The sequence below is a fragment of the Buteo buteo genome, chromosome 12, assembly GCF_964188355.1.
Source record: "Buteo buteo chromosome 12, bButBut1.hap1.1, whole genome shotgun sequence".
Lineage (NCBI taxonomy): Eukaryota > Metazoa > Chordata > Aves > Accipitriformes > Accipitridae > Buteo > Buteo buteo.
In genome coordinates, this window is record NC_134182.1 from 23528855 (window position 1) to 23554806 (window position 25952).

Below are 25952 nucleotides of genomic sequence, written 5' to 3' on the forward strand. Positions count from 1 at the left end.
TCATGTATTGCTTGCTTTGCCTTAGTTCTGCCCTCAGTAGACCATATCTATTGTTGGAAATTCCTGGCTGACTTGATCTGTATTTGTCATAGACTTCATAGTGCTAAGGATGAATATTACTGTTCTATTAGCGTCTGCCAGATAGCTAAACAACTAAGAAAGGCCCTTAGTCTTCCTATTCATAAAGCTTGTAAATTTTCCTTGAGATCCTTTGCAAATGAGAACTTTGAGAGTAACACTTCTGGTTTTGAGTGTTCCTAAATATTTGTTAGCAAATTCTGTTTTCCTCCACTTAGTTTTGAGGAACATACCAGTATTTATTTCAAATACATGCCTGTTGGCATGTGATAGGTACCTGAGGTGCAGAGGTACAAATTCCCGTCTGCTAGAGCACCACCAGCACGCAGCACAAAGGGTCAGAAGTCTCAGAAGTCTCAGCTGCTACTTCAGAAAGAAAAGGGACTTTCACTTCTTTGTACAACCAGTTCAGGTCAAAAGAATCTGTGTGACTGGTACGACTGCTTTTTGGTTATCTATTCTGCCCTGATTGTTTTCTGCATAATGGATGAACTACAGCTCTATAAATTATTTCTAGAACACAGTAATAAGAACTTAATTTTGTTCTGCAACATCAGTTTGCCCCACAGCTGCTGGATTTTTAACACATAACCAAGTGCCATTTGGTTCATACATCGCCTTTAAATGTCTTTCTTATGCTATTTTTTGAATAGTGTATTTTAATAATAATTCTGTTCTCCTTAAGGCATTATCTTGTATCTTCTGGTTTCTTGCTTTACATGTACTAAGTCCCAGCCCTGTGATTTTCATCTATGCATTGGATTAACTGTGTATAAAAGCCTATCTGAAAAAACCCATACCAACCACCAAAAAAAAAACAACCAACCACCCCACCCCCCCCCCATACTTCCCAAATCTATGGTATTTTATATAGAACTTTGCACCTGCATTTGCCATAAAATCAGATTGTGTTCTAATACAGCATCTTGAATTAGGATAGGATAAGCAGGACAGCAGGTTGGATGCTTTTAACCTTTGGAAATATTGCCATTATGTTAGCTCTCAAACCACTTTTTTTCTCCCCCCCTTGAATTGACCCACTTTTTCGAGATGATTAGGAAGCAGCTTGTCTGGCCCTCTGCAAGTGTGTTCTACTGACTTAAAGTGTAGCAGTTACTGGAGGGAATAAAAAAACCAATCCATGCCCGTTTTTTTAACAACCTTCTTCATACAGCTTTGCCTTTTTGGAAGAACAATGTGTTCTCAGGCAGTGGGTTGCTGCTTTTCATGGCATAACAGGAGAGAAGAACTCAGGCCCTGTGTGATGCTCTTTCTCCTTAAAACAAGAATTTGTCAAGTGTTTAACGATGTTCCCTTTACTAATGTTGACTTTTCTGTAGAGTACGCCAAACCTGTACACGTTCTCTCCTTGTGGCTAAGACAAAACCAATGCTGAATATTTAAGATAAGCCTTAAAATAGGATATTTATGCACACATAATTCTCTGTCCTGTTAGTTTCTTAGACTTTACAGAATTCAGTGTATTAGAAATAGGCATTCTGCCCCTGAGATGTCTAACTGACTCTGCTTCAGAAAGTCAGTCGCTAATACAGTTTTGTTGAATATGGCCCTGCAATTTACTTTATGTAGATAATAAATGTGATAGTAACACTTCAAAATGGAAAAGAATGGGATCTCTGAACTGAGAAGGAATTTGTTGTCACTGTACTAATTGGAGGCCATTGCTGATTTCACTGCTAGATTCCCTCAAATGTTTTTAAAATGACAGTTCTTACATGTATAACTTACTCAGTTAACCTCACCTTCTGGTGTAGAATAAATAGTATTTTTTCTTTTCTAAACAAGCGGGTTTTAGCACTGGGTGGCACTGCTGCCAAGTCCCTCTTGTGAAATTTAAGTACTTTTTACTGGGAATACTGAAGTTGGATATGCTGGCACATTTAACTGAGATGTCTCTTCTGCAACCAGTATGGAAAGCAGCATTCTAGTTGGCGCTTCCTTAACCACCTATGGTGAAACTTTGTGCCCTAGATTCTTACAGTGCTTTCCTACCCAAGACATGGATAATGCATAGTTGTGCCTACGACATGCTTATCTAGCTGCTCCAGTGCTTCGGTGATGCTTCTGCATGTGGCAGCTTTGGGAGGTGGCAAGCTCTATTGTAGGTTACAGATCTTGATTCGTTGTCTGTGGTGGTCTCAAGCTTTTGTGATGTTTTTAGTGGCGGGGACTTCTACCAGATATCAAAAATGGAATGAAAAGTAGCAAGCAGGTAGTGAATGCAACTAGTTATCTCAGTCATTGTGCTAATTAGAGGTGGTTGCTGATTTCATTGTTAGGTTCTCTTGAGCTGCTATTTAGTGTTGAAGGATGTTGTTTTACTCATCTATGTGAATTTTCATGCTTAGGGTGATCTGCTGGTCATCCTAAGAGAAGACCAATGGATCAGTCATTTTCTTTTAGAGTTTTTTTTCTTTAAATATTCTTGTCAATATTTTTTCTTTTAAATACTGTAACTATGATTCCACAGGATGAGGAGGTTAAACTGTCGCTTCCTGCAAATGCAAAATCATCTTCTGAAATACGGGGAAATGTGTATTGTGTTTTTCCTGCTTCTCATGTAAACTGTTAACTGTCTTAAAGTAGAAACTGTTTACTTTGTCAATAACTACCTCCTAAGTTTGGCAATAATTGGCAAGGTATACACTCCTTCAGTGGATTAAATCTGTTGGCTAAACATTGTGGGTTCTTCAGAGTTTGATCTTTTGATTTGCAAATTCTTGACATGATGTCTGGAAACTACAGTGATCAACCTTGTTTTGCTGTAAGACTTTCCTTGCCTCTGTAAGATGCACTTGTTAAAATCCTGTTTCAGAGAAGTGGCTTTGAGGAAAAAGGTCAATGTTCTTTGTAGTTGGTTAATATAGACGTATTCTGCTAAGATACTGGGGTGTAGCCTCTCAGTTCTGTGGGGTTTTTTTACCATTAGAAGTGGGTAAGAAAGTACTTCATCTAATACTCGCACACCTGTCAAAGGGACTGGAAATACAGAAACTGTTTTTGCCACAAGATTCAATTTTTTATTCATGTGAAGGGCTAGTCAGTATTTTTCAGAAATCTGGTTTAAAATGACAAAAACCAAAGGCGAAGACAAAACACTATACCCCACCCCCATTAAATACATTAGGTGACTCCAGTCTGGGATTGGGTTAACTCTTGTATCTTGTTGTTTTGAAGCACTTTTGTTTCATTGTTCTTTTAAGAATGTTTTCTGAAATGTTAAAACACCATTTTATTAATAAGCAATGTAAAAAAGCACGATGAGCAGTCACATAGCTTTAGCTTCACAATAAAATGTTGCATTTGTCCTGTTCTTACTGTTTTCTTGTCTGTTTATCAGGTAAAATGCCCAAAACTAAGAGCCTTTTCACTAAACCTGAAGCTGGTTTAATTGCTGCTGGTTTTTAAAAAAAAAAAAATTTTTTTTAAATCAGGTGTTGTATACCAGATGATGGAACAATAAATACGTAAATACCTCATTTAGTTTCTAAAGGACATGACTCAAGTTCTTAAAACTAATGTAAACAGAAGTGCTAATTCCTAAATAAATGTGCTGAAACTGAAAGCGTGTGCCTATCCTCCTATCCTAGTCTTGCTAAATCACAGTGAAAACCAGGAGGTTTCAGATAACTAATTCTGGTAGTCATGGTAAAGTCCTGAAAATAGCTACTTGGAGCCAATTTACTTGATACCAAAACGTCAACTTTTCTTTTGCTGGGGGAGAGTGCTGCTGTTATTTTTGAGGTAACAATCTAAATTCTTCACTTATCCTATCTCCTCACTGTTGGTAAGTCTTTCTAGCCATTGTCTTGAGGCTGCATCTGGACTCCTAACAACTACTGGGGCTTTCTGTTCTACAGTTACATCCTGACGATAAGATTAAAAAAAAAAAAAAGTTGGATTAGAGTAATTTTAACATTACATATCTGGCAGCATTAGGGATCTCTCAAAAACCAGCCATGACCACTGCGTTCAACATGTCATTGTATCTATGACTGTTCAAGCAAACCAAATAAAAATCCATGCAGCAATCAGGAGAAAAAAAAAATAAATTTTTTTTCGACTGAAGCATTAAGAGCTATTACTGCTTCTGTCAAGCATTAATTCCTTGGGATAGGAAGACAGCATTGTTGTCTATGTGGGATAATTATCCAGTATCTCTCTTCGGGTGCAACGTTACTACTTGGAGGCAGATTCTGAACCACTGAAATTATTTTGATTAGCAATTTTGTGTATAGGTTACAGATACTCAAATAGACTTTTATTCTTGTAGAGGAGGTGCTCAGATAAACTTAGTGAGGAAGCAAGAGCCTGAAAACAACATCCCAGCACTTGCTATGTTGAAATCTACAAAGGTTATGGACTTGGCAGCATAGTCTGGCCTGAAGCATGTTAGACTCATTAAATCTTTTCCCATTCCAGCCAAGATGATGTGAGACAAGGCACCATGCCTCATGTCAGATGCAGGTATATTTCAGATTAAATCTGTTTATTTCTGTATTTTAATGTTTTAAGTTTGCCAGAAAAAGTGAGGAAAAATTAGTTTAAAGTTTTGTGGGGTTTGTTTTGCTTTGTGTTCTTCTCACTCAAGCCATCTTTATGCAAATTTCCGAATACTTTGCAAACTTGTGAAATCTAGCCTGTGTCCTGCAAGGGTGCCTACGGCTCTGGAACAGACAGTAGTTATGCAACTTTCTCTAAGGCCATTCTTTTTATTCTGCATGTAATGGTAATACAGAAAATACTATGTAGTGGTGAAGGCAGAAAGATATAATTCAGCTAAAATCCATCTCTCAACACATGCAAGTGCTTTATTGGTGCTGTGGTGTAGCTAAAAAAACCCAAAAAGGTGGGAATTTCAGAAGCCTACAACCAACTTAATGAGCAAAGTGTGTTGTTTTTACCAAATGCTTTTGAAGATTCCACTTTTTTTGCAAATACACATTGTTAAGTGCAGTATGTTCTTTCCAATATTGTAACTTCTATTATTTTCAAATCTCATTTTAGTAATTTCTAAAAGGCCTCAAACTTGCTTCAGTTGTAAGACACCCTTGAAGACTGTGAGTTTTGTTATATGCAGCATGCTAGTATCAGCTGTGCTATTAGTTGTAGTATTTCTCTTCTGTGAATTCTAGAAGTACAATTTTATTATAACTGTTTTCCTCTTCTGGGAAGAAATATGCTAAGACATGAAATAATAAAAGACTGATAAGGTGTTGATAATGAAGTAACCAAACAACTTTGTATTTGTGGAGCATATCACACAGATAAAATGTTACCTGTGTGGTTCACCTGACTTCTGATTTCCTGGTTAAATTTGGGTGGAAGTAGCAGCTGCAGCCTGTGGAGAGTTTACGTACTACAACAGTGCAGTTGGAATTCTCTTACGTGTCATGCAAATTTTACAGACTGCAAATATGTATTTTTTTTTAATTGTTCCCACAACTACTTCTATACACTGGAAAAAACTTCATTGTAGCCAACAGCTTAGACTGAGCAAGTCTGAGACACTAAACGTGTCTCATGGAATACAATTACCTGTCCAGTCACTCCCAACCACAGTAAGTCTTTTGGTGTGGTTCACAGAACAGATTAGCTGCAAATAACACTTCTAACCACTCTTAACTATGGTCACTGACAACGGAGTAGACCGTTACAAGACTAAAGACAGGACAGTGTTACAGGAACTTGTTTCAAGTACCTTCCTAGGCACAATATCTAGCTTCAGTTTTTATTCCTACCTCTTTTCACTTATTTCCCAAAGGCAATAATAAATAACCTGTCTTGTGACTAAATCTTTCTGTACATTAAATCACATGCAGGTGTTTTGTAATGCAGTTTTCCTTAAAAGAGCTAACCTAACTTCCAAGAAAACTTCAGTTTTGTATTTTGTTCCTTCTGACAGAACCTATTGGGCAGTAGTGCTCCGCCAGTCAGGTCACACAAGGAGATGACTGTCACCTTGCAGCCCTCGCATCCCCATGTTCCAGAGCCTCAGTAAGTGCGGTCACACTACCTTAAACGTGGCTCTGTGTGTGTCTTCCCACAAAGTCCCCTCTCTGCTTCGGACCACCACAGACTTTAGGATGGGGTTCGGCCGGCTGTAGATCACGCTGCTGAACGGTAGTGCTTCCAGTATTTTAACACATTCAGAGCGACGGGAGCAGTTCTCAGAACTTCAGCGCGCAAAGCAGTGACGGCGTTTTCAACAACAGCGTTCCTGTGGTTCTGAGAGCTACTGTCCCTTCCGAGGTCTGCGTGCTGCTAGAAAAAAATCCACTCGGAGGCGCGTACTTACTGCCGTTAATGCGGACTACAGCAGCAGAGGACCGGCCCTCGTGACGCTATCGCGATTTGGGGTGTACTTTTGTATGGCGGAAGCGGTGACACGAAACCGTCCTTCCTTGGAGTATCGCGACCACCGCGACGGGAGTCCGTCCTTGGAGTTCTGGCGGAGAGCGGGCAGGTAACAGGCAGAAAGGCAGTGGGCTTCCACACACAACCCGCGTGTCACGGGGGAAGGCGAGCGGGCGGGCTGAGGGAGCCTCTGCCGCCCCCCGCCTGCCCGCGGCCGCCAGCACGCTGCCTGAGGCGGCGGGGGGGTGGGGGGGTGTCCCTTCGGTCCTCCCGCCGAAGGCGCCTCCCAGCCCAGGGGACGGGGACGGGGCGGACGCCCCCTCCGTCGGGCGTCACATCCGCTGCCGCGCGTGGCCTTACGGGTCCGCTCGTTGCCGTAGCGACGGAAGCCTCCTCCGCCTCTTCCGGCTTCGCATGGCGCCGTCTCTTCCGGTGCGGGGAATAATATGGTGAGTGGCCCGCGCTGGGGGGGAAGTCGCGCGTGGGAGCGGGGCGAGGCAGGCCGTGTGGGGCGGCCGCTCCCGGGCGGGGCGGGGCGGGGCGGGGTGCCCGCCGCTGCGGCGGGGCCCGGCCGGGGCAGAGCGCCCCGGGCCCCGGTGTCGGCCCGGCCTGCGGCGCGCCGCGCCGCCTCCGCCGTCCCCCGCCCCACTCCTGGCGCGAGCCCCGCCGAGCCGGCGGTGACGTGGCTGCGCGCGGGGGTCCGCCCCGCCCGGCCGGGCCTCCGTCGCGGGCGGCGTAACCCGTTACCCGCCGCCGCTCGCCGGCGGGGCGCTGGGGAAGCGCCCCTCCCTCCGCCGCGGCGGGGGCACCTGCGGCGGGGCGGCCGGGCCTGGCGCGGCCGTTAACGGCTCTGGCGCCCGCGGGGAGCGCGCGGGGCGGCCGTCCGCGGAGTACTTCCTCTTCGCAGCCCGCTTCCCCCGCGCTGTTCCCGGTCACCGGCGGCTCCCCGGGGCCCCGGCTGGTGGGCGGCGGAGAGGCGGCACTGCGGGTGGGGGCGGGGGGGAGGGTCGCGAAGGAGTGACCTGCGCCCAGGCCTGTGGTTTAGGTCTGGATCTGGGCCTGGGCCTCAGGGTTGTCGTTCGGCACCGGACCGGCCGGGGAGCTGAAACCCGCATCAGGGCAAACGGGTTACGTTGCCCCCCGCTCCCGCGTGTCAGTGACCGCCACGGGACTGTCACCCCTGCTACGGACAGCTGGCTTCCCAGAGGGGAAAAGTCGTTCTTCTGGCCACGACCACCCGGCATGCTTGTTCTGCTGGGTGGCTCGACTTTCCCTTTTTATGCTGAACACAAATAAGCTGACATCGGTATCCATAACAGGTACCGTCACCTGTTGGCACTGCTGGAGCAGGCACTCGCGCTCCCTGTAGAAATACATCTTGTACGGCAGTTTTAGCACCACGTGGGGACCTTCAGCGGCTGAGGTGCGGGACAGTTGCCCTCCTACTCAGCACAGAGGTGTTTCTCTCCGTTGTGTCGGCAGAAGTTTAGGTGCTCGGGACGCTTTAATGCCAGAGGGCAACATCGGCTGGCTTAGGGCTTGCTTCCAGGGGCGAGCTGTGGCTAGCAGGGGTTTGCACGAGGTTCTCCTCTGTGGTGCAGCATATGCAACTTTAATGCACGGCATCCTTCAGTAAGCAGGGAGGTGTTGGCACAGTGCGCTTTGGCAATGGGCGTACTGCTAACAGCATGGGAAGGCAATGGCTGCTAAGGTGACAGAGTAACCTTCATAAGCAGGCAGTCCACTGCCTGTTAGAAAAGCTTTCCAAAGTGTTCTGTCAGCCTGTATGCCTCTATTGAGGAAAAAAAATAAATCATTATGTAACAGTTTGCTAGTAAAGAAAATAGTAAGCGCCAGCCTTTTGCCCCAAGTGAGCTAAACTTGGGTCTATAGTACTGCTTTTTTAATTCATGGCACCAAGGCGTACGTGTATTTCTACAGATAATATGAGATACAGCTGTGTCGACAAACATGTCCGTAAGTTAATTGAGTCTGTTTTGGTGACCTGCCCATTAGTATGTCTTTTTGTTTTCTGCTGGCAGTTACAGATGCGATAGCTTACAGTCAGACCTTATTTCATCCAGCCCCAAATCGCTGCATATGACTGACCATTCATTACAAGTCCACAGATTTCTATTGCAAATCAGAGGGGCTTTTCACAAGGCAAGCTTACTTCTTTGTGGGGAGAGTAGAAGGGAGGACAACTAACTAGAAGCATGGGCCCTCAAAGGAAGAGGTGCAAGTGGCATGGTTGATGAATTTTTCTGGTAGTCATAGAATCATTTAGGTTGGAAAAGACCTTCAAGATCATCGAGTCCAACCATCATCCATGCCCACTAAATCATGTTCTGGAGTACCCTGTCTACTCACTTTTTGAATACCTCCAGGGACGGTGACTCAACCACTTTTCTGGGCAGCCTATTCCAATGTCTGACAACCCTCTCAGTAAAGAAATTTTTCCTAATGTCTAACCTAAATCTCTCTTGCCACAATTTGAGGCCATTTCCTCTTGTCCTATCTCCAGCCACCTGACAGAAGAGACCTGTCACACTTTCAGGAGAGCCACGTAGCACCCCCTTGTCCCATCCCACTCCCTGTATGCACGTACGTCCTCTCCACGCCAGGAAAACGCTCATCTGCATGTAATTGGAAGTTAGGAGAGGGAGACCTACAGTGACTGCATCTACTGTGCGTGTTTAGGTTAAGCTACAACTGAGATTGTTTGTATGTCTCATCATGTTACTGGCCTTGTGTCTTCCACATTGCAGATGATACCAGCATTGTTTTTATTTCCCTGATGGGTTCTCATTTTTTTATGCACATATATATATATACACACACACGCATTATTTTCCTGTTTAATAAGCCAGTTGGCTTTGGATAGGAAGTGAGCTTTGGTAAAGAAAAACATTTGTGTTTCCAGAACATCTGTAGTAGTTTTATTTAAATAAAAGTAAAAAAAGCACTCTTTAAATGGTGTTTTGGTATGTTTTCCAGTAAACTTGAATTCTGGATTATATCTAAATGAAGCTTGATTCTAAGTAATTAATAATTTTCTAATATAATAACCATGTAAAACATAAAATACTGCTGAACTTAATGTTTACGGGCTATCTCTACTTAACAAAAACCTCATTCTGATTCTTTGATAAAATTATGAAAATAGTTCATAAATGAAGGTTTCCTTTTTGCTAATTTAAACTATGGTTTAAGTAAAATTTTTAATTAAACTTTTAATTTTATTTTTTTTTTTAAGGGGACAATACACCTGTTCCGCAAATCACAGAGATCATTGGTTGGAAAGTTAACACATGAGTTTAGGCTGGTTGCAGCAGATAGAAGGGTGAGTATTTCTCTTTAAGAATGAATAATAATAAAAAAGAAATTAACTGTGATAAGGTAAAATACATTATTAACTTGAGTATATTTTGAGAATATTTCTTTGAAATTTTCCAGCTGTGCTTAAAAAAAAATTCCGGCTGTGAAGCTGGATTCCTTCCTGTGCATTGTCCCTGTCAATTAGTGTTCTCCAGAATTGTACTTATATTTAATGTGTTCAGTAGAACTGTAAACTGAATATGCATAGATGTTTTGGGGACATAAATTCCAGCACAAAGAAAGGAACCCACTAATATAAAGTTGTATAAAGCTGTCTTCAAAAGTCAGATGGTACCCACTAATATAAAGTTGTATAAAGCTGTCTTCAAAAGTCAGATGGTGTGTGCTGTAATTAAATGCAAATATTGTACGGGGTGATTTTTTTAGACCAAAAAGGTATTTTAAGCATGGTGTACAAGCGTAGTTTACAAACGAGTTTTGAGACGATCTGTAGAGGTAAAAATAGAATATGGGCTTGCTCTGAAATGAATTGTAAATTTTTGGGAGGGAGGAGAAGCCAGTTCTGCTTGCATGATGAAGTACTACAATATTGTTTTTTAAAACCAGATTGATATATTTTTGTCTTGTAAATTTTGGAAGATGTAAAATACATATTTATTCTCATCAACAGTCCTGGAAGATCTTGCTGTTTGGTGCTATAAATTTAATATGTATTGGCTTCCTGCTAATGTGGTGCAGCTCTACAAACAGCATAGGTAGGTGGCTCTCTTGTGCTGAAACTACAATCAACTGCCACGTGTTTCTTAGCTTGTGAAGTTCCAACATACTAAAAAAGCAAAGTTCAGCACGTAATGGAGTTACGTGGCTGCACAGCCAGGTTTGGAAAGTGCTTCCTTTTGATTTGCCACAGTCAGGTTAGAGGCATTTCTCATAGGCAAGTGTGAATGGGTGAAAGCCCTTCAAAATCTGCAAGGTTTTCCAGACCTGCTGGTCACTTTCCTCCTGCAGTACCCTCTTTATCTTTAAGATTGCAAAAAAGTAGACTTTTAAGCTAGTCCTCAAACCTGTTCCTTACATAAATAGCACCAGTGACATACAGAGACTCTCACTTGCAGTTGAATTAAGATGTTTGTAGTGTGGCAAAAGGCTTCTCTGATTCCAGGACCGCCCCTTTTCAAGATCTTGTATATCTTCTGCTTTTGTATAGGGGCTCCAAGATGCATCGCATCATCTGTGCTGAAAGTAGAATGCCTTACATTTTTAATTTGGGACACAGGTTTTCTTGCAGTTTCAAGATGGGTTGGAGAAGCAAAACAAGTAAAAAACTCTGTTGAACCTACTTTTCACTGCAGTAATGCACATAAGAGGTCTCTTGCTTTGGCGGATGTTGTGTTGCTAGAAGTTCTCCTGACTTAATTGTATTTAAATTCTTAGTCACAACTTAGTCACAGGCTTAATACCTTTTGTATCTATCTGGGCATTATTACATGCTTTATTAGAATTAGGATTGCCATAATCAACCTGTTTTTATGAAGTTAAATATATTGGTGTGTTTAGGACATTCATATTATATACACGTAAAAAAGACAGAGAGACTTGCTCTATCAGCAGAGACAGTTTCTGTAGGTAGAAGATGGAAAAGAGCTGCACAAGAGGGACTTAGAAGAATACAAGTGATTGCTGCATTGAAAAATTACATTGTTTTAATATTTGCTTTTTTTTTACAGCTTTAACTGCTTACACGTATTTGACAATCTTTGACCTTTTCAGGTGAGGTTTTTTCCCATTTAGTCTTACTCTTCTTTTGTGCCTGTCTTTGTATATTTCTATACATAGGAAATTTATTTACAGATACAAACACATGTTATTTACTTATCAGTATAGAAACACTAACTGGTTTAAATATAGCTTAAATGAGTATAAAATTATACATTGCAATAAACAGATGACGAGAAACACCATAGCTGTATTGAGAACGACTAGTAACAAATCAGTTCCATCATGGATTTCTCTGTGCAGATGCGTAACAACGTAAAACAGAATCAAGCATCAAACTGTTATCCAGTGGTTCACTTGGAACATTTCCCTAATGCCACAGTCATTGGTTCTGAAGTACCCCTCAGTTTTAGCATCAGGGAACAGGCAGTATGTAATCCTATTTCTATTTCAAAATATTTCAAAAGCTAGATCCCACGTGCTCTTCCAATAAGGCCATTAGATATTTTTAGTATTTTTCCTGTTTCCTAACAAAATGATATTAAAACTACTTTAAGCATGAACGTTCTGAACACTTTTGATGATATTGATAATACAGACATGAAATATATTCAATTCTTACCTGAGTTGCAGGTTGGTAGCAGTGGTTGGGAAATAAACTGCATAAAATGCATGTATTTTTTAATTATTAACCTACATCCTTTTCCTTGCTGGCTCACTAGCTTATAAAAAGTATGGATCAGCTACCTGCTGTCTGTTTTGCCCATTACATACTATTGCCTATCTGACTGACAGTAAAACATTTATAAATAACAGCAGCAAACAGGCAGAAAGGAAAACAAATATTTGATATAGACAAAAAAATATTTAACTTGATCTGTGACTGCAGTAGAATTGTGATGTAACTTTAATGAATCTCATATTTCTCTTAGAATTTTGTATCTGCTGAGTTTTGTCATCTTGACTCAAAATACCTTTTTCACGTTGGGGAAAGTTTTGATGTTGTATTTCGTATTTGTATAGAATATTAATTTTTTTTTTAGTTTTAGGAGAAGATGGAATACCCTTGGCACTCACATGTTAGGTTAATGAGGGGATGGACTAGAAGATTATTCTAACTCACAGTGATCTCTTTCAAGAGTTTTGATTTGCTGGAAGGGAGAACAATGCTCAGTAATTCTGCTGCAAAAATCAATTTCTGGTTCTTTCATTTTTGTCATCTTCCTGGTCATTTATAATAGTCTTACTGAGTATATAATTTACTATTTTATATATGAGCAGTGTTATTTCCTCTGCTTTTGCTTTTACTCCACACAGCTGTGGATCAGGTTGTGAGGATATGATTATTCAGCAGCTGTGGGGATGAGTTCTTGATCCAGTCTGATTTAACATTGTCATTAATTAAGAAAGAGCTGTATAAAGGCACAGATGGCACTGAATCTGGGTGGCTTCCAATAAAAAAATACTGTCCAAAGGGGTCAACAGAGGAAAAATAGGCAAAGGAAATTAGACTCGTCCTAGAAAAATTCAGGCTAGTACCATGGGGATAAAATAATTGGAATTTCAGATGTTCAGTATGAGAGAAACACTTGGAAAGAAAACAGCAAGAGAGACCTGTGGCTGTCAGTGAATGGCCAGTTAGATTAGAGCATGTGTAGATGAAAGCAGCCAGAAAAGTAAATCTGGTTTGGCCATATACGTATATAAATTACACTGTGAAAGAGAAGGGCAATACTTGGCATAGACTGAGTCTTATTCTAGAGTGCTACATCTAATTCACGGTATATCTCTAAAAGAAGAGTTTAATGGAGAGCTTTCTTTACTTTTTCACTGGGATACAAAGGAAGTGACAAAATGTGACAGTCCTGTCGTCTTGCTTATCATGTTCCTTCTCATTTAAATGGCCTTTCTCAGGTTACAGTATTTCTAGGCAAGTTCATAAAACACATGTAAGAAGAGCATTACTGGGTGTCTAGTTTGATACTTTTGCTTTTGCTTTGTACTTTTCAATACTGTATGACATTACTGTGTGTGATAGCAGACAGTATTAAAAGGATTTTCTCAAACCACCTTTGCCTGTTAGTCACATTCTGGGGTACCTGGTCTCACATGCTGCAGGTCCCTTTCAGAAAAATTTGTGGAGTGCATGCACTGGTTGTGCTGGTTTGTGTCAGGGCCTCAGTGGAAAAATGCATTGCATTTGGAGTTATGGTAAACTTGATTTAGGCCGAGTGATGTTATATTCAATAAGGTTGGTGGTAGCCTTTGCAAGCACAGCATTAGGCTGTCTCCTGGTGTAAGGAATTAGACTGACTACCGTTCTGCTAAAATTGTTTGCTGCCCTTTTTTATGGGAACAGCAGAGACGTTGTTGTGCAGTCTCAGTTTTATTCCCAAGCACAACCTTTTCTGGATTCACTGGAAGCCTCATTGTGACAGTGACGGAGGGGTTGAGTTCATGGTAAGATGTGGCTATATTAATTTGCTCAGTTCTGATGGCTTAAGTGTATATTTGTAGGTTATCCAATTTGTAAAGGCTGCAGTTATTTATCATAGTCTAATTCTCACCCTTTTTTCAGTTTGGTAACATGTCTAATAAGCTACTGGGTAATGATGAAGAAACCTAGCCCAGTCTACTCATTTGGGTAAGTACTAACAACAAGATCTAGTGTTTGATAATACAACATTTGATATGTTGCTAACTATTGTTGCCTGTCTCTACTAACAGCCATGACTAATAATCTGTGTGTAAAAGAGCTTAAAAATAAGGAGGCCCAAGGCTGGTGCTGTAAAGAACAGTTATGGAATAGGGGAGGAAAGCGTAGGGACAATTAAGAAATGCTTAATTTTAAGCTGTTTGTGATAAGTGGAGTGTTGGCTTAAAAGATATTGAAAATAATGCCTGTTCCATAAAACTACCAGTTTCTTCCCATCTATCTGCTCTTGAAAGAAAGAATTGGAAATAGTAGGTCTGTCCTGCTGGGTCCTGTACAGACTAGAATGGATTTGATGCATTGTTCAATGTTCTGTGTCTCTAAACTTAATTCTCAAATTTCAGGTTTGAAAGGTTTGAAGTTCTAGCTGTATTTGCATCTACAGTTCTGGCACAGCTTGGTGCTCTTTTTATACTGAAAGAAAGGTAGGGTTATGTACTATTTTCTTTAATTTTTTGTTACGTATGAAGATACCCCAGACTGAGCAAAAGCATATGCATTCTACAAGTGGTCTCTGTAGAGAGCTATTGTAGAAAAAGCTTAAGATTTTTTAAAATATTGCTAAACCTTACTGCTCTCTTATATTGATTACACTACATGTAGGCTTTAGATATAATGATAGGAATTGATAAATGTAATTAAATAGCTTTCAAGGAAAATACTCTTAAGAACCATATTTTCCAAAAAATTAGATATTTCATTTAATGCATTTCCCTATGCATCTTGACTTTTTAAGTTCATTAAAAAATAAAACTTTTTTGAAATTTTTTTTTACTTCAGTTACTTCATGAAGCAACTTCATAATGTCTTATGGATCTGAACGTTTAAACTATCAACTTCACCAGTCCCTCAAAACTTGCTCAAGTATTAATTTGACACACTATGCATTTGTATTTCAGGAGGTTAGCCTAAAAAGTTATTTTAGTCTTTAAAAAAGAAGAGGCTTTTGTTAATATCTGAATTTAAAACTGGGCCAGTGTGGCTTCCGTTTTTCTATCCAAGGGCTCTATTTTCTCTATAAAGGGTTAAGAACTTTGCAATTTTATACTGTAGGTTGATCTGTTGTACTGACAATACACTGGAATGAATTCTAGTAATGACGCACTTCCAAAGCCTCTAAGTTTTTGAACATCAATTTTAGGAAATTACCAAAACTTGTCATAGGTTTTTCTGTTACAGCTGAAGCTCATTTCTTATTTTACTGGTGGGTGGGTAAAAAAAAAGATTTATATCTCCACTACAGTATCCAACATCTACTTTATTTGGCCTTGCTTAGTGAGAGACTGTAAGTCAGGGACTTCATACTTAGTTTCTTGTGATTACCAACACTGGTGGTGGCAGTAGCAGTACTTTTTGGCACGTTCATTTACAAGCATTTTTTTATTGTGTAGGCAGCATTTATGATAGCTAGCACCTATGTGGCCCAGTTTGGAAGTAGATGGAAAATTACAGCCTGCTTGATTTCAGTGTTAAATGGTTTTATTACTTATAAAAACTGCTGTGCTTATTTAAGCAATTCATTTTTTGCAGTACTGTATCTGTCAGGTTTTGTTTATGAATGGCAGCTAATTCTTCAGAACTGAAAAATCAACTTCGGGTATCAAGGTTTTATTGTGTGAATATAACTCAAATTTTCAATTATTTTTGTAGTGCAGAGCGGTTTCTGGAACAACCTGAGATACACACGTAAGAAATTATTTTGACATGTAAAATGATGTTTTTTTCAGTGTCCCTTTGTGTTTCTAATTCTTAATCTAGCTTGTGTTAATTATGCAAGTACATTCAACACCAAATTGGTTTTGGTACCTTGGTATTTGTTTCAAACTATGTGCAAGCTATATTGTAAACAGTTTTTTCAAGGTACAATTGAAATGTAGTACACATGCTCTCTTAAATGATGATTTAACTATATATTGCTGGTTTTGCTAGTTTAGTTACTCTCATTTCTTATGAAGGCCTGGTATGTGGCAGGGGAGGATACTGTGATCATTAGGGAACTGAAGGTGTTGCAAAGACGTTGAAGACTAAAAAGAACATGGGGAAAGGAAAAGAAGCTGTTATGGGGCAAAAGGTTGGGACATGGGATGTATGGTGAAGTTGTAGTTCTCCTAGGAAAGGGAAGGGGCATACGGCATCATTCCATAGGAAACTAAGCTTTTTTTAGCTCTACTGCTGAGGGGACAATGTATTTATATCTTCAAAGGACAAACATGTATTTGTGTGCATATATGCAATTAGTTAAGAACTGTTACTCAACACTACGAACGTTATGTACAGCCTAATGTGATAACACTAATGTACAAAGTTCAGTGATAACTGATAAAATGATAATACACTGCCAGTTATTAAGCATTACACTAGTTTATCTTACTCTGGTTATCAGTCTCAGGGGAAGATACCAAGCAAAGTATTTTAATATTGTTGCTAGTAATTACAGCTTGATTTCATGTTTTGTGATGATGTGCAATTAAGATACTTTTTTTTTTTTTCCCGCCCCTCCTCCCTAGAGGGCGATTGCTGGTTGGTACTTTCGTGGCTCTCTTTTTCAACTTATTTACAATGCTTTCCATTAGGAATAAGCCTTTTGCTTATGTCTCTGAAGGTATGTGATAAATTAATCTATAACAAGAATTGGGAAAAGATTTTAATGTTCCTATTTTTATCAAGGTATAATTTGTTTGGCAACTTTCTTAACTAGTGGGTATATATTACTATTACCTCCATTAATATAACTTCATGCAGTTTAGAATTGCCATCCGAATTTCAACTCTAGTTTGCTTATAGGGCTCTCTGAGTAGTATGTAGTCATTAATATGATAAACTGAGTATTATTTTAATACTGAAGTACCCTTTATTTTCAGTCTTTTGGATTCAACCAGTGAAGGTCATCTGACAGATAGCAGAACTTTGAAGATATTTAATGGATGTATTAATGGATTAAAAATAAATTAATGTAATAATTCTACTTAATAGCTCTTTTACTTGGGACTTTCTCACTGTGAATTAGGCTTGTGAACATTCCCACTAACTGTAAATTGTTTATAGTTATATATTATACTTTATATTACCAGAAGGATAATTATGTTGGTTATAATCTGCCATTATATTTGTATTTCATAAGTTCAGATTATTATGAGAGATTGGCATTTTACTTACTGCCTGGAATAGTCAGACTTTGTTTTTTTTCAAGTGGCAATGAATCTGTTGAGATGCATTTGTTCATTCATAGTGTATTGGGTTCTTCCCTTAAAGTAAAATTTTTTGTGTACTTTAAAATGGATACCTTTACTTGTAGTAACTTTATTACCTTCTTTCTTTTGCAGCTGCCAGCACAAGTTGGCTTCAGGAGCATGTTGCAGATCTTAGTAGAAGGTAAAGCTTTATAATGCTTTTCAAAATTGTTAGCTTCTGGAAGGCAGTCTTGGTTTTTTGTGTATAGTAATGGTTTGGATGGGTATTGAGGCATAAACTGTTGTGTATTAGAGCTTTTAGAATAGCTTCACCTACTGTAGGTCTAGTGTATGAACTTTAGAACAAACATTGTCTCTCATGTTTCCCAGATACATCAATCTAATAAGCATATATCTTTCTGCATAACTTTCCCTTTGAATGTGTTCATTACATTGTATGTAATTCTCCTTGGATGAGGTGAGGTAAACTAGCTTTGTCCTGTACAGACTTCAACTGCGTTTCTCAACAATCATTACCTGAGTGATATATTTTGTAGTAATTTGTGTTTGTTTACTCGGTGGGGTGGGCAAATTACTAGGATAGTTGCAGTTTAAATGTGATATATGAAACAAGTTACTCACTAAAGCATAGCTATGGAAACTCCTCACCTGTCCAGCAGGAAACTGGAAAGTCTGTGTCTTCTAGGGGCTGAAGCAGTGTTGCTCATTCATCTTGTCTGTTAACCCTCCTGCTTGTATTGGATATTGGAATGTGAGATAACATTGTTCGTAAATAATTTTGTCAGATGTCAGAAATGTTTATGTTGAGCCATATGTGTTCATCCAAGTACTTATGCTGTCAGTAGCAAAATAAGAATGTTAAACCATATTGCATAATGTGTTAAGTATGCTGCAAGGCCCATCTGTTTCTGCATGTTGTAATTTTTGTAAACAGTTAAGGAATGCAGAGAACACGCACTTGTTAAACAGAAGAATTGATTTTATATGGATATAAGGTATTACATCATCAGACCCAAATTCTGCAAAACAGCTTTGGAAGACTAACAATAGAGTTGCCCAAGTACCTGGAGTTTCAGTGTAAAAAAAAAAAAAAAAAAAAAGTGGATAGCAATCACAGACACTATAAGGATGTGGTAACACAGTGTTACAGGGAAGGACACAGATACTTTGAAGGGCTCCCAGATCTACAGTCTAGAAATACTACTGGGTTTTGAGATAACCTATAGGCAATTATACCAACAATTTTTAAAAAATTACTCAATTTGGTTAGTATGTATACAGCTATTTCAAATGTGTTCTGTGAAGCACTGCTGATTAGAAAATGTCTGCACCTATATGTAATTATGTTGATTAAAATTCTCATAGGAGCAGATCAGCACATGATGTCTAAACATAGGTTGGTTCTAAACAGAGCAACAAAACATTTCATGTTGTCTTTTCCTTTAAATTTTCAAGTATGTGACATGCACTTACATTCACTGGGAAGTACGGAAACCCTTCTCTCTCTTCATGCTCCCATTGATAAGAGATAACTATAAATAAAGAGCTTTTCCCAATGTTCCTTCATGGGTTTTTTGGGTCTCCTCTCATTCAGCTAGCTGGTCTCCCTCTTTTCAGACTCCATGAATTAGTTAGCTTTGGCTTTAGAACACTTTTGCACACCAAGGTGGCAGATGGATTGAAGACTAGTGATATGCAAACCCCCCCAAGACTTACATATATGTAATAGCAATATCTGAACCTGTGAAGTATTTGTGTTGCATAGAGCTGACACAGCTAGCTATGTTACCAGAAGAAAAAAAGGAGCACAAGATATGCATGTAGAAAAACTGTATAAAGATTAGTGTAATACAATGTTTTGTAGATGCGAAGGTAGACTTAAAGCAAATTTAAGATGCAGGAGGTAAGTATTAATTTCAGATATGAGAGATAATGTGATGTGGATCTAAACTTGATTAATTTTTTCTGACATCAGACTATTATGGAACTTTGAGCAGAATTAGAATGGCCTTTTCAGCCCCCAAAGACATGATTTGCTGTGACTGCAAGGTGTATTTGAAGTCAAATGCCGAAATAGTGGGTGTAACTCTTTTTGGTTTTGAAGTAATGATGAACAGCTAGCTGACAACTGCTTTTTCTGGTTTGTTACAGTATTTGTGGAATCATCCCAGGATTGAGTAGCATCTTTCTGCCACGAATGAACCCTTTTGTCTTGATTGATATTGCTGGAGCTCTAGCTCTTTGCATTACATATATGCTCATTGAAATCAAGTACGTACTGTTGTTGCTTAAAAAAAGTAACTCTTTTTGTATCCAGTTTGTGGGAAATTGCATTTTTTACATGAAAGGAATGATCTCATCAAAAGCTGTATTTTTTTTTTGAATGGGATTGCAACTCCATGAATATATTCATCTTTTTTCAAAGATGTACAGTTGAGATTAGCATGTGTAATATTCTGTAAGTGTATATAATTTAAAAGAATGAAAAAGAATCAAAATTCTTATGCCTTTCAAAAACGTCAATACCTATTCTTCTTTAAAATTGTTCTTTCTCTCTAGCAATTATTTTGCTGTAGACACAGCCTCTGCTATAGCAATTGCTTTGATGACATTTGGTACCATGTATCCCATGAGTGTTTACAGTGGGAAAGTACTACTCCAGGTAAGGCAATGTCACAAACCAAGGGGTTTTGTGGTTTCAGTTTTGTTAAATGTCCTTATTTTTTAAAAAACATAACATCTATTTTAAGCATTTGAATAGGAGATACTCCCAGGGGAATTTGTGATGTGCTAGAAGAATTTTAAGGGCAGTAGAAATAAGAATTTATTGTTTAATGCCATTGGTCTCTTGTGTAGGTAGACCAGACTTAAAGGCTCTCTCACTTAAACAGGGCCAGTTAATCTTTATTATAATTTTTTTCTTGGTTTTTTTTTCCTCCCTCTTCTTTTTCTTGAAGACAACCCCACCTCATGTGATTGGCCAGTTAGATAAACTTCTTAGAGAGGTAAGTCAGTGTGTATGCATAACATAGTGTGCACGGCTAACATTAAGTAAGCATTCAGTAATATGAAGAGTTTTTGTGAGTAGTCCAAGAAGATTGCTAAAGAATAATTTTTTTTAATATTTTTTAGCTGCATGTAGAAAATATGGATCTTGCTATCTAAGATGAATAGTGTCATTCAGGTATCTGGAACAAGTCTGTTAAAGTAGTGCAGACTGTTTTTATTGAATAAATTTGAGCTACTGTTCGAAGTGGTTTACAAATGTGAGTGGGGGGAGGAAAATGAGTACAGGCAGCTGTTGACTTACAGCATATTGAGTTGAGATAATATTGGAATTTGGCAGCAAGAGTTACTTGAAATTAGTTAATTCCACTTTTTTGATGGATTTGGATGTTTAAGAGTAGCAAAAGTACAGTAGATAAGCATTAGCGGCATCATTAGCAGACATTGTCTGTTCTGTGTATGGAAGCTTTTATTTCACTACTGAAAATGCTGTATTATTCAGCTATGCGTACGTTTCTAAAAGGATTTGAAACATGATTTCTAATTTATTTTCATATTTCTGGATGTTTGTGTAAAATTAGGTTTCAACTTTGGATGGCGTCTTAGAAGTTCGAAATGAGCATTTCTGGACATTAGGTTTTGGCACTTTGGTAAGTTATGTCTATTGTCTTTTTAGCCTTTAAAAAAGAGTTGTCAGTTACTATTTTAATTTTTTTAATTAAATAATGTATTATATTTCTCCTGAAATCTTAAATATAAAAAAATTTGCTGGAGTCAGTACTCAGTCCTTGTGATTTATTGGAAAACTTCTCTTCCCCTGTCCTTTATATTTTTTTTTAAAGCTTTGTAATTGGTTAATATTATTTAAGTATATTGGACCCCTGGATTAAAGCATGCATTTTGCAACTCTAAAATTTGTTTTGTATTTTGGCAGTGAAGAAAACCCAACAATAGTAAAGACATTTTTCAAATGGTATATTAGCGTAAATTGTCTCAGAGGGGAGAAAAAGGAAACTGTAAACCTATAGGTACCAAAGGTCTACTGTAGAATCATATGTTTTCAGCATTTCGGGGCGGGGGGGAATAAAACAACTACAGTTGTGTTCTCATGTTCTGTAAGCTGAAAGAAAGCAAGGGGGTTTTTGTGATACAGAATGATTACACAGAACTCAGTTATTCCTAAGTTGATGCAGGTATGTTGTGACAGCCAGAAAATTAAGACTGTTAGAATTTTTCTCTACTTCTGAATTCTTCCAGTATGCTACCCTTCTTAAAAAAAGAAAAAGGCAGCAGCTCTGACTTGCTGATGTGAAAACAGCTTTCAGTTTACTATTCTGCTACCCAAAATACTGGATCACAGCATTGTTGGATTGATCACAGATATTTACAAAACCTTTGTAAGCATATTTACCTATTGGCATCTTCCAGATTGTAGTAGAAACTTCCTGAGACCTGGATATGTTTTCAGCTGCACCATCTGATGTAAAAATGGCTTATATAGCACAAGGTGTGAACCATGTTCTTCATTAAATATGAACTGAAAATGCACGTGCGGGGTTCTGTTTTGTGTCCTGTTCTCTTCTGCAGCAGTAGTTCAAGGTAAACAAGATAGTGTTACTGAGAGGAAGGCAGGGGAAGCCTGCAGTTATGTGCACATCCAGGAGAAAATCTTTAAGTCTGAGTTCCACAAGGGGCATTGCCTCTGTTCTTGCTAATGGTCCCGATTTGAGTGTGTCTGCCACGCGTGTTGTCCTCTTATCTGCTCCAACAGCACAGTGATGACACTTTTTCCTAAATTTGGCCTATGGAGTTTGTCTGCACTTTGTTCTTCTTTTGGGCCACTTTTTTTCCCAGCTGTTGCCTTTCCATTCCTGCCATCACATGTATTTTATAGTTTGGTTTTAAGTCTCACTTTTCCTGAATGATGATCTTGCTATGTTCATAAAAGTTTAGCGCATTAGGAAAGATCAAAATGTATCCTAATTATGGAATTACTTAATAAGTTTCTCAATTCAGTCAGTAGTCGCCACTGTGAAAGGTCTTTGCATAATTCTCTGCAGGATAACTTACCTCCTCTTGAATGCATATGGAGAATCTTTATTGAAGTAACAGTTAACAGCCAACTTATTTTTATCCCTTTCTAGGCTGGATCAGTACATGTCCGAATTCGGAGAGATGCAAATGAACAAATGGTACTTGCCCATGTCACTAACAGATTATACACATTGGTCTCTACCTTGACTGTTCAGATTTTCAAAGATGACTGGATCAGACCTACCTTATCATCTGTGCCTATTGCAAACAATATTCTGAATCTTTCGGATCATCATGTTATTCCAATGCCATCTTTGAAAGCTGCTGATAATTTGCACCCTGTTACATCCACTCCAGCTAAGCCTAGCAGCCCACCGCCAGAATTTTCTTTTAATACACCAGGCAAAAACGTGAGTCCAGTCATCCTTTTAAACACTCAAACGAAGCCCTATGGATTGGGCTTTAATCATGGATCCACACCTTACAGCACTGTACTCAATCAAGGATTTGGAATACCGGGAATGGGAGCAACTCAAGGATTCAGAACTGGTTTTACAAATGTCCCAAGCAGATATGGAACAAACGCTCGTGGTCAACCCCGACCATAATAAACAGCATTATTTATTGTACTTAAGGGTATTGACTTAATTCTTTTATTACCCAATTTTTATAAACATTTGGAATGTCAGATCATTCTAAATGGCTGGGAACAAGTGCATTGTTCATATTCATGAAATGGTTAAATTGCAATCTTTTTCTTTGCATCAGCAGTAGCCTGTATAATGCCACAAATATTTTCCAGACTTATGATACTTTACAGGTAGTTTTTATAGAGTGTCTATTTCTATTCAGCTTTTTATTCACTTTTCTTTATTTTCCCAAGAATGTATCGTGATATAGCACAACTCCATAAGAGAGTAAAATTGTGACCAGGTAGCATTTTTATTTTCTAATGAGAATTGCTTACTGAATGCTGAATAGCTGAGAGAATAGGAAATTGCGGAAATAAAAGTCCAGGTTTTTAGAGATGTTTTGATTGCTGTATTAAGCTGTCTTTTGGCAAAGTCACAATTAGTTTTTGGTTGCAAAAATCCATCAATATTCATATTGTAGCCATTGTGAAGACAATCTGGCATTTCAGATTCCAATTAATTTTGTGAGACCATGTTTCTACATTTTTATTGATGCTTTTATAGAAATTCAGATGGTTCAGCAACCATTTTCTAGTTGTAAGTATTCCATATTCATCTCTGATATTTCTTCCTTTTTGGTTTAACTGCAAAATTATTTAGCAATATACTGGGAAATAAAATATTTCAAACTTAAGATTTTACAAGCACCTCTTTTTTATGATTAACCCTATTTAAGATACAGAGCAGATGGCTGTATTGTTTCTGAAGCCAGTATTTAATTTTTGACTATGGAAAGTATTCTCTGATTTGATTGTGACTTTGTATTTTTCCTCTTTGTATTTTTTCTGTAGCTTCAGGGGGAAAAGTATCTATTTATATTCCTGGTTTATATCCAGAGTACAGGTCAGTGATCGATGACAGTTCCTAGTCATTGCTAGAGCGCTTAACCTTTGGGGTACGCTTGGAACAAGACTGCCTACCTTGTCTCTGTTTTTGCATAATCGTTCTTCTGTACATCCAGAAGGCCATGTCTCTTCAGGGCCTTTCTCAGAGAGCTCTTCCCTCTGACTGCTGTCTTTCTTCACTGCTCTGATAAGAGGGAAAGGCCTTTTAGAAATACTTCAATTTTTTTCTGTTCTCCTGTGCAGTATGTTAGCTTATAATTCCCTAGCCAACACCTCCTCTGCACTTTCTTCTGCATCTCTTGTCTGCTGAGGCATGGGTTGCCTATTCCTGTTGTTTCACTTGCAACTCAGGGTGCTATATATTGGCTTCCACCTTGTTAATCTGTATACTAAGTCTCTCCATTTGTCCAAGGTCGTTACATGGAGCTGTAGTATCTCAGGGACTCCAAAGATATTATGTTACCTGAAGATAATGGGTTTGATAGAGAAATCTTTCTCTTGTAGAACTGAGTTGAGAAAACAGTCTTCATTTGAATTTTGAAGATCTGTGGCCTCTACTCTGCTGAGGATTTCTTTTTCTGCATAAGGACATTGCTTTGCTTTTTTTTTTTTTCCCTCCCCCCCGCCCCCCCCACCTCCACTACCTGTGTTTCTTGCTCCAATGCATGGAGGAGGGTGTCACTCTTGCAAACAAAGCAAGGTGACATTCTGCATGATGGTATCTTGCCGGGATGTTTTAGGCTGAGGGTAGTGTCCAGGCTGCCACTGGTATACAGTCCATGTAAGCTACAAGTAGGGAATCTAGTTCTGTACTTCATTTGCAGCAAGAGTAACAGTTCCACTGCTGTGTTAGAAAATGTGATGACCCAGAAAACTTGCATTTGAAGATTACAGTGGACTTACATCAGCTAGCTATGTCTCTATGAGGTCAGTATTAGCTCAGTAATCACCTTTGTTTCATTACTCTGTCTTTATGTGTAGTCTTCACACGTGCTATCGCTGCATAGAAGTTCACTGAAGTACAGAACACTTGAACAGATTCTCTGTACCTCTTGGGTGCTGAACTAGACTGCACTCTACAGCATCTGCAACACCTTAGAGCCGGCAGAATGTTTACAATATATTACTCTGGTGTGGCCTATTTGAAAATTGTTCCTTACTCCAGTTTCATAACCAAACACTTGCCCTTTTTCTGACATTTTAAATACATTGTATATATTGATTGCATGCCTACTTGTTTTTAGTAGAAAATTAAAGCTCCATTTTTGTAAAAAATGAAGCTGATCTTTGATTTAAAATGAGAAGGGAAAATGAGAATCCCAGAATTCTGAGTGCAATATAATCACTTTAACAAAATTATTTTTTGGAGTGATTGTTTACAATATATATCATATGTGCAGATGATAAAGATTCTTTTAGAGATTAGAACAGCTTTTTAGCTGCTTTATTGTTATGAATATATTAAGAATATTTGTTAAATCAGCACAGAGTAAAATGTCTCCTTTTATATGAGGAAAATAAAATCAGTGTCATCCTTAAATGACAAAGAAAAAGTGGTAATTTGTGTACAAGATTTTATAGTTATCTTTTTATATATATTGATTGATTAAGTGATGCTCTCGGGTGATACTTCAATCTCAATGAGCAGATGTGTGAAACTTCAGAACTTTTGCTGGGTCTGCTACCAGTGTAGACTGGGTCCTTGTAATAATTCTACAGAAAGCATTTTTACTGCATTTTGTCTTTTCTAATTGTATTTTGCTGTTAGGTGGTCACAAGCTAATTGTTTATTTGAAATGTGGTGAATAAGAATTGCTAATTTATATCGTCTTCATTCCTAGTGATAGGAATGCTGCCCCAGCTAGAGAAAAAAGAAGACTGGTGCTCACTATCATTTCTGTCTACCAGAGGATTTGGTACTGTTACTCCCTTAACTTGTTCCAACTGTGATTGCAGAGGA

The 25952-nt window shown here is 38.8% G+C and overlaps 1 protein-coding gene across 7 annotated transcripts; it reads left to right on the top strand.

Moving 5' to 3' along the window:
* Window positions 1–6806: 6806 nt before the first annotated feature.
* Window positions 6807–23084, top strand: SLC30A6 (solute carrier family 30 member 6). Of its 7 annotated transcripts, XM_075043066.1 has the most exons (15): window positions 7341–7775; window positions 8981–9144; window positions 9713–9799; window positions 10466–10550; window positions 11523–11565; window positions 14090–14155; window positions 14569–14649; window positions 15875–15910; window positions 16732–16826; window positions 17548–17596; window positions 19567–19686; window positions 19975–20077; window positions 20373–20420; window positions 21003–21071; window positions 22566–23084. In XM_075043066.1, the coding sequence occupies exons 4-15, from the start codon at window positions 10523–10525 to the stop codon at window positions 23061–23063; spliced, it is 1236 nt and encodes a 411-aa protein (XP_074899167.1). In that variant the 5' UTR covers window positions 7341–7775; window positions 8981–9144; window positions 9713–9799; window positions 10466–10522; the 3' UTR covers window positions 23064–23084. The 7 variants fall into 7 exon arrangements, with proteins under 7 accessions (XP_074899164.1, XP_074899167.1, XP_074899165.1 ...); XM_075043063.1 differs by lacking the exons at window positions 7341–7775; window positions 8981–9144 and adding an exon at window positions 6807–6905; XM_075043064.1 differs by lacking the exon at window positions 8981–9144 and having other exon boundaries at window positions 7342–7775.
* Window positions 23085–25952: the final 2868 nt, after the last annotated feature.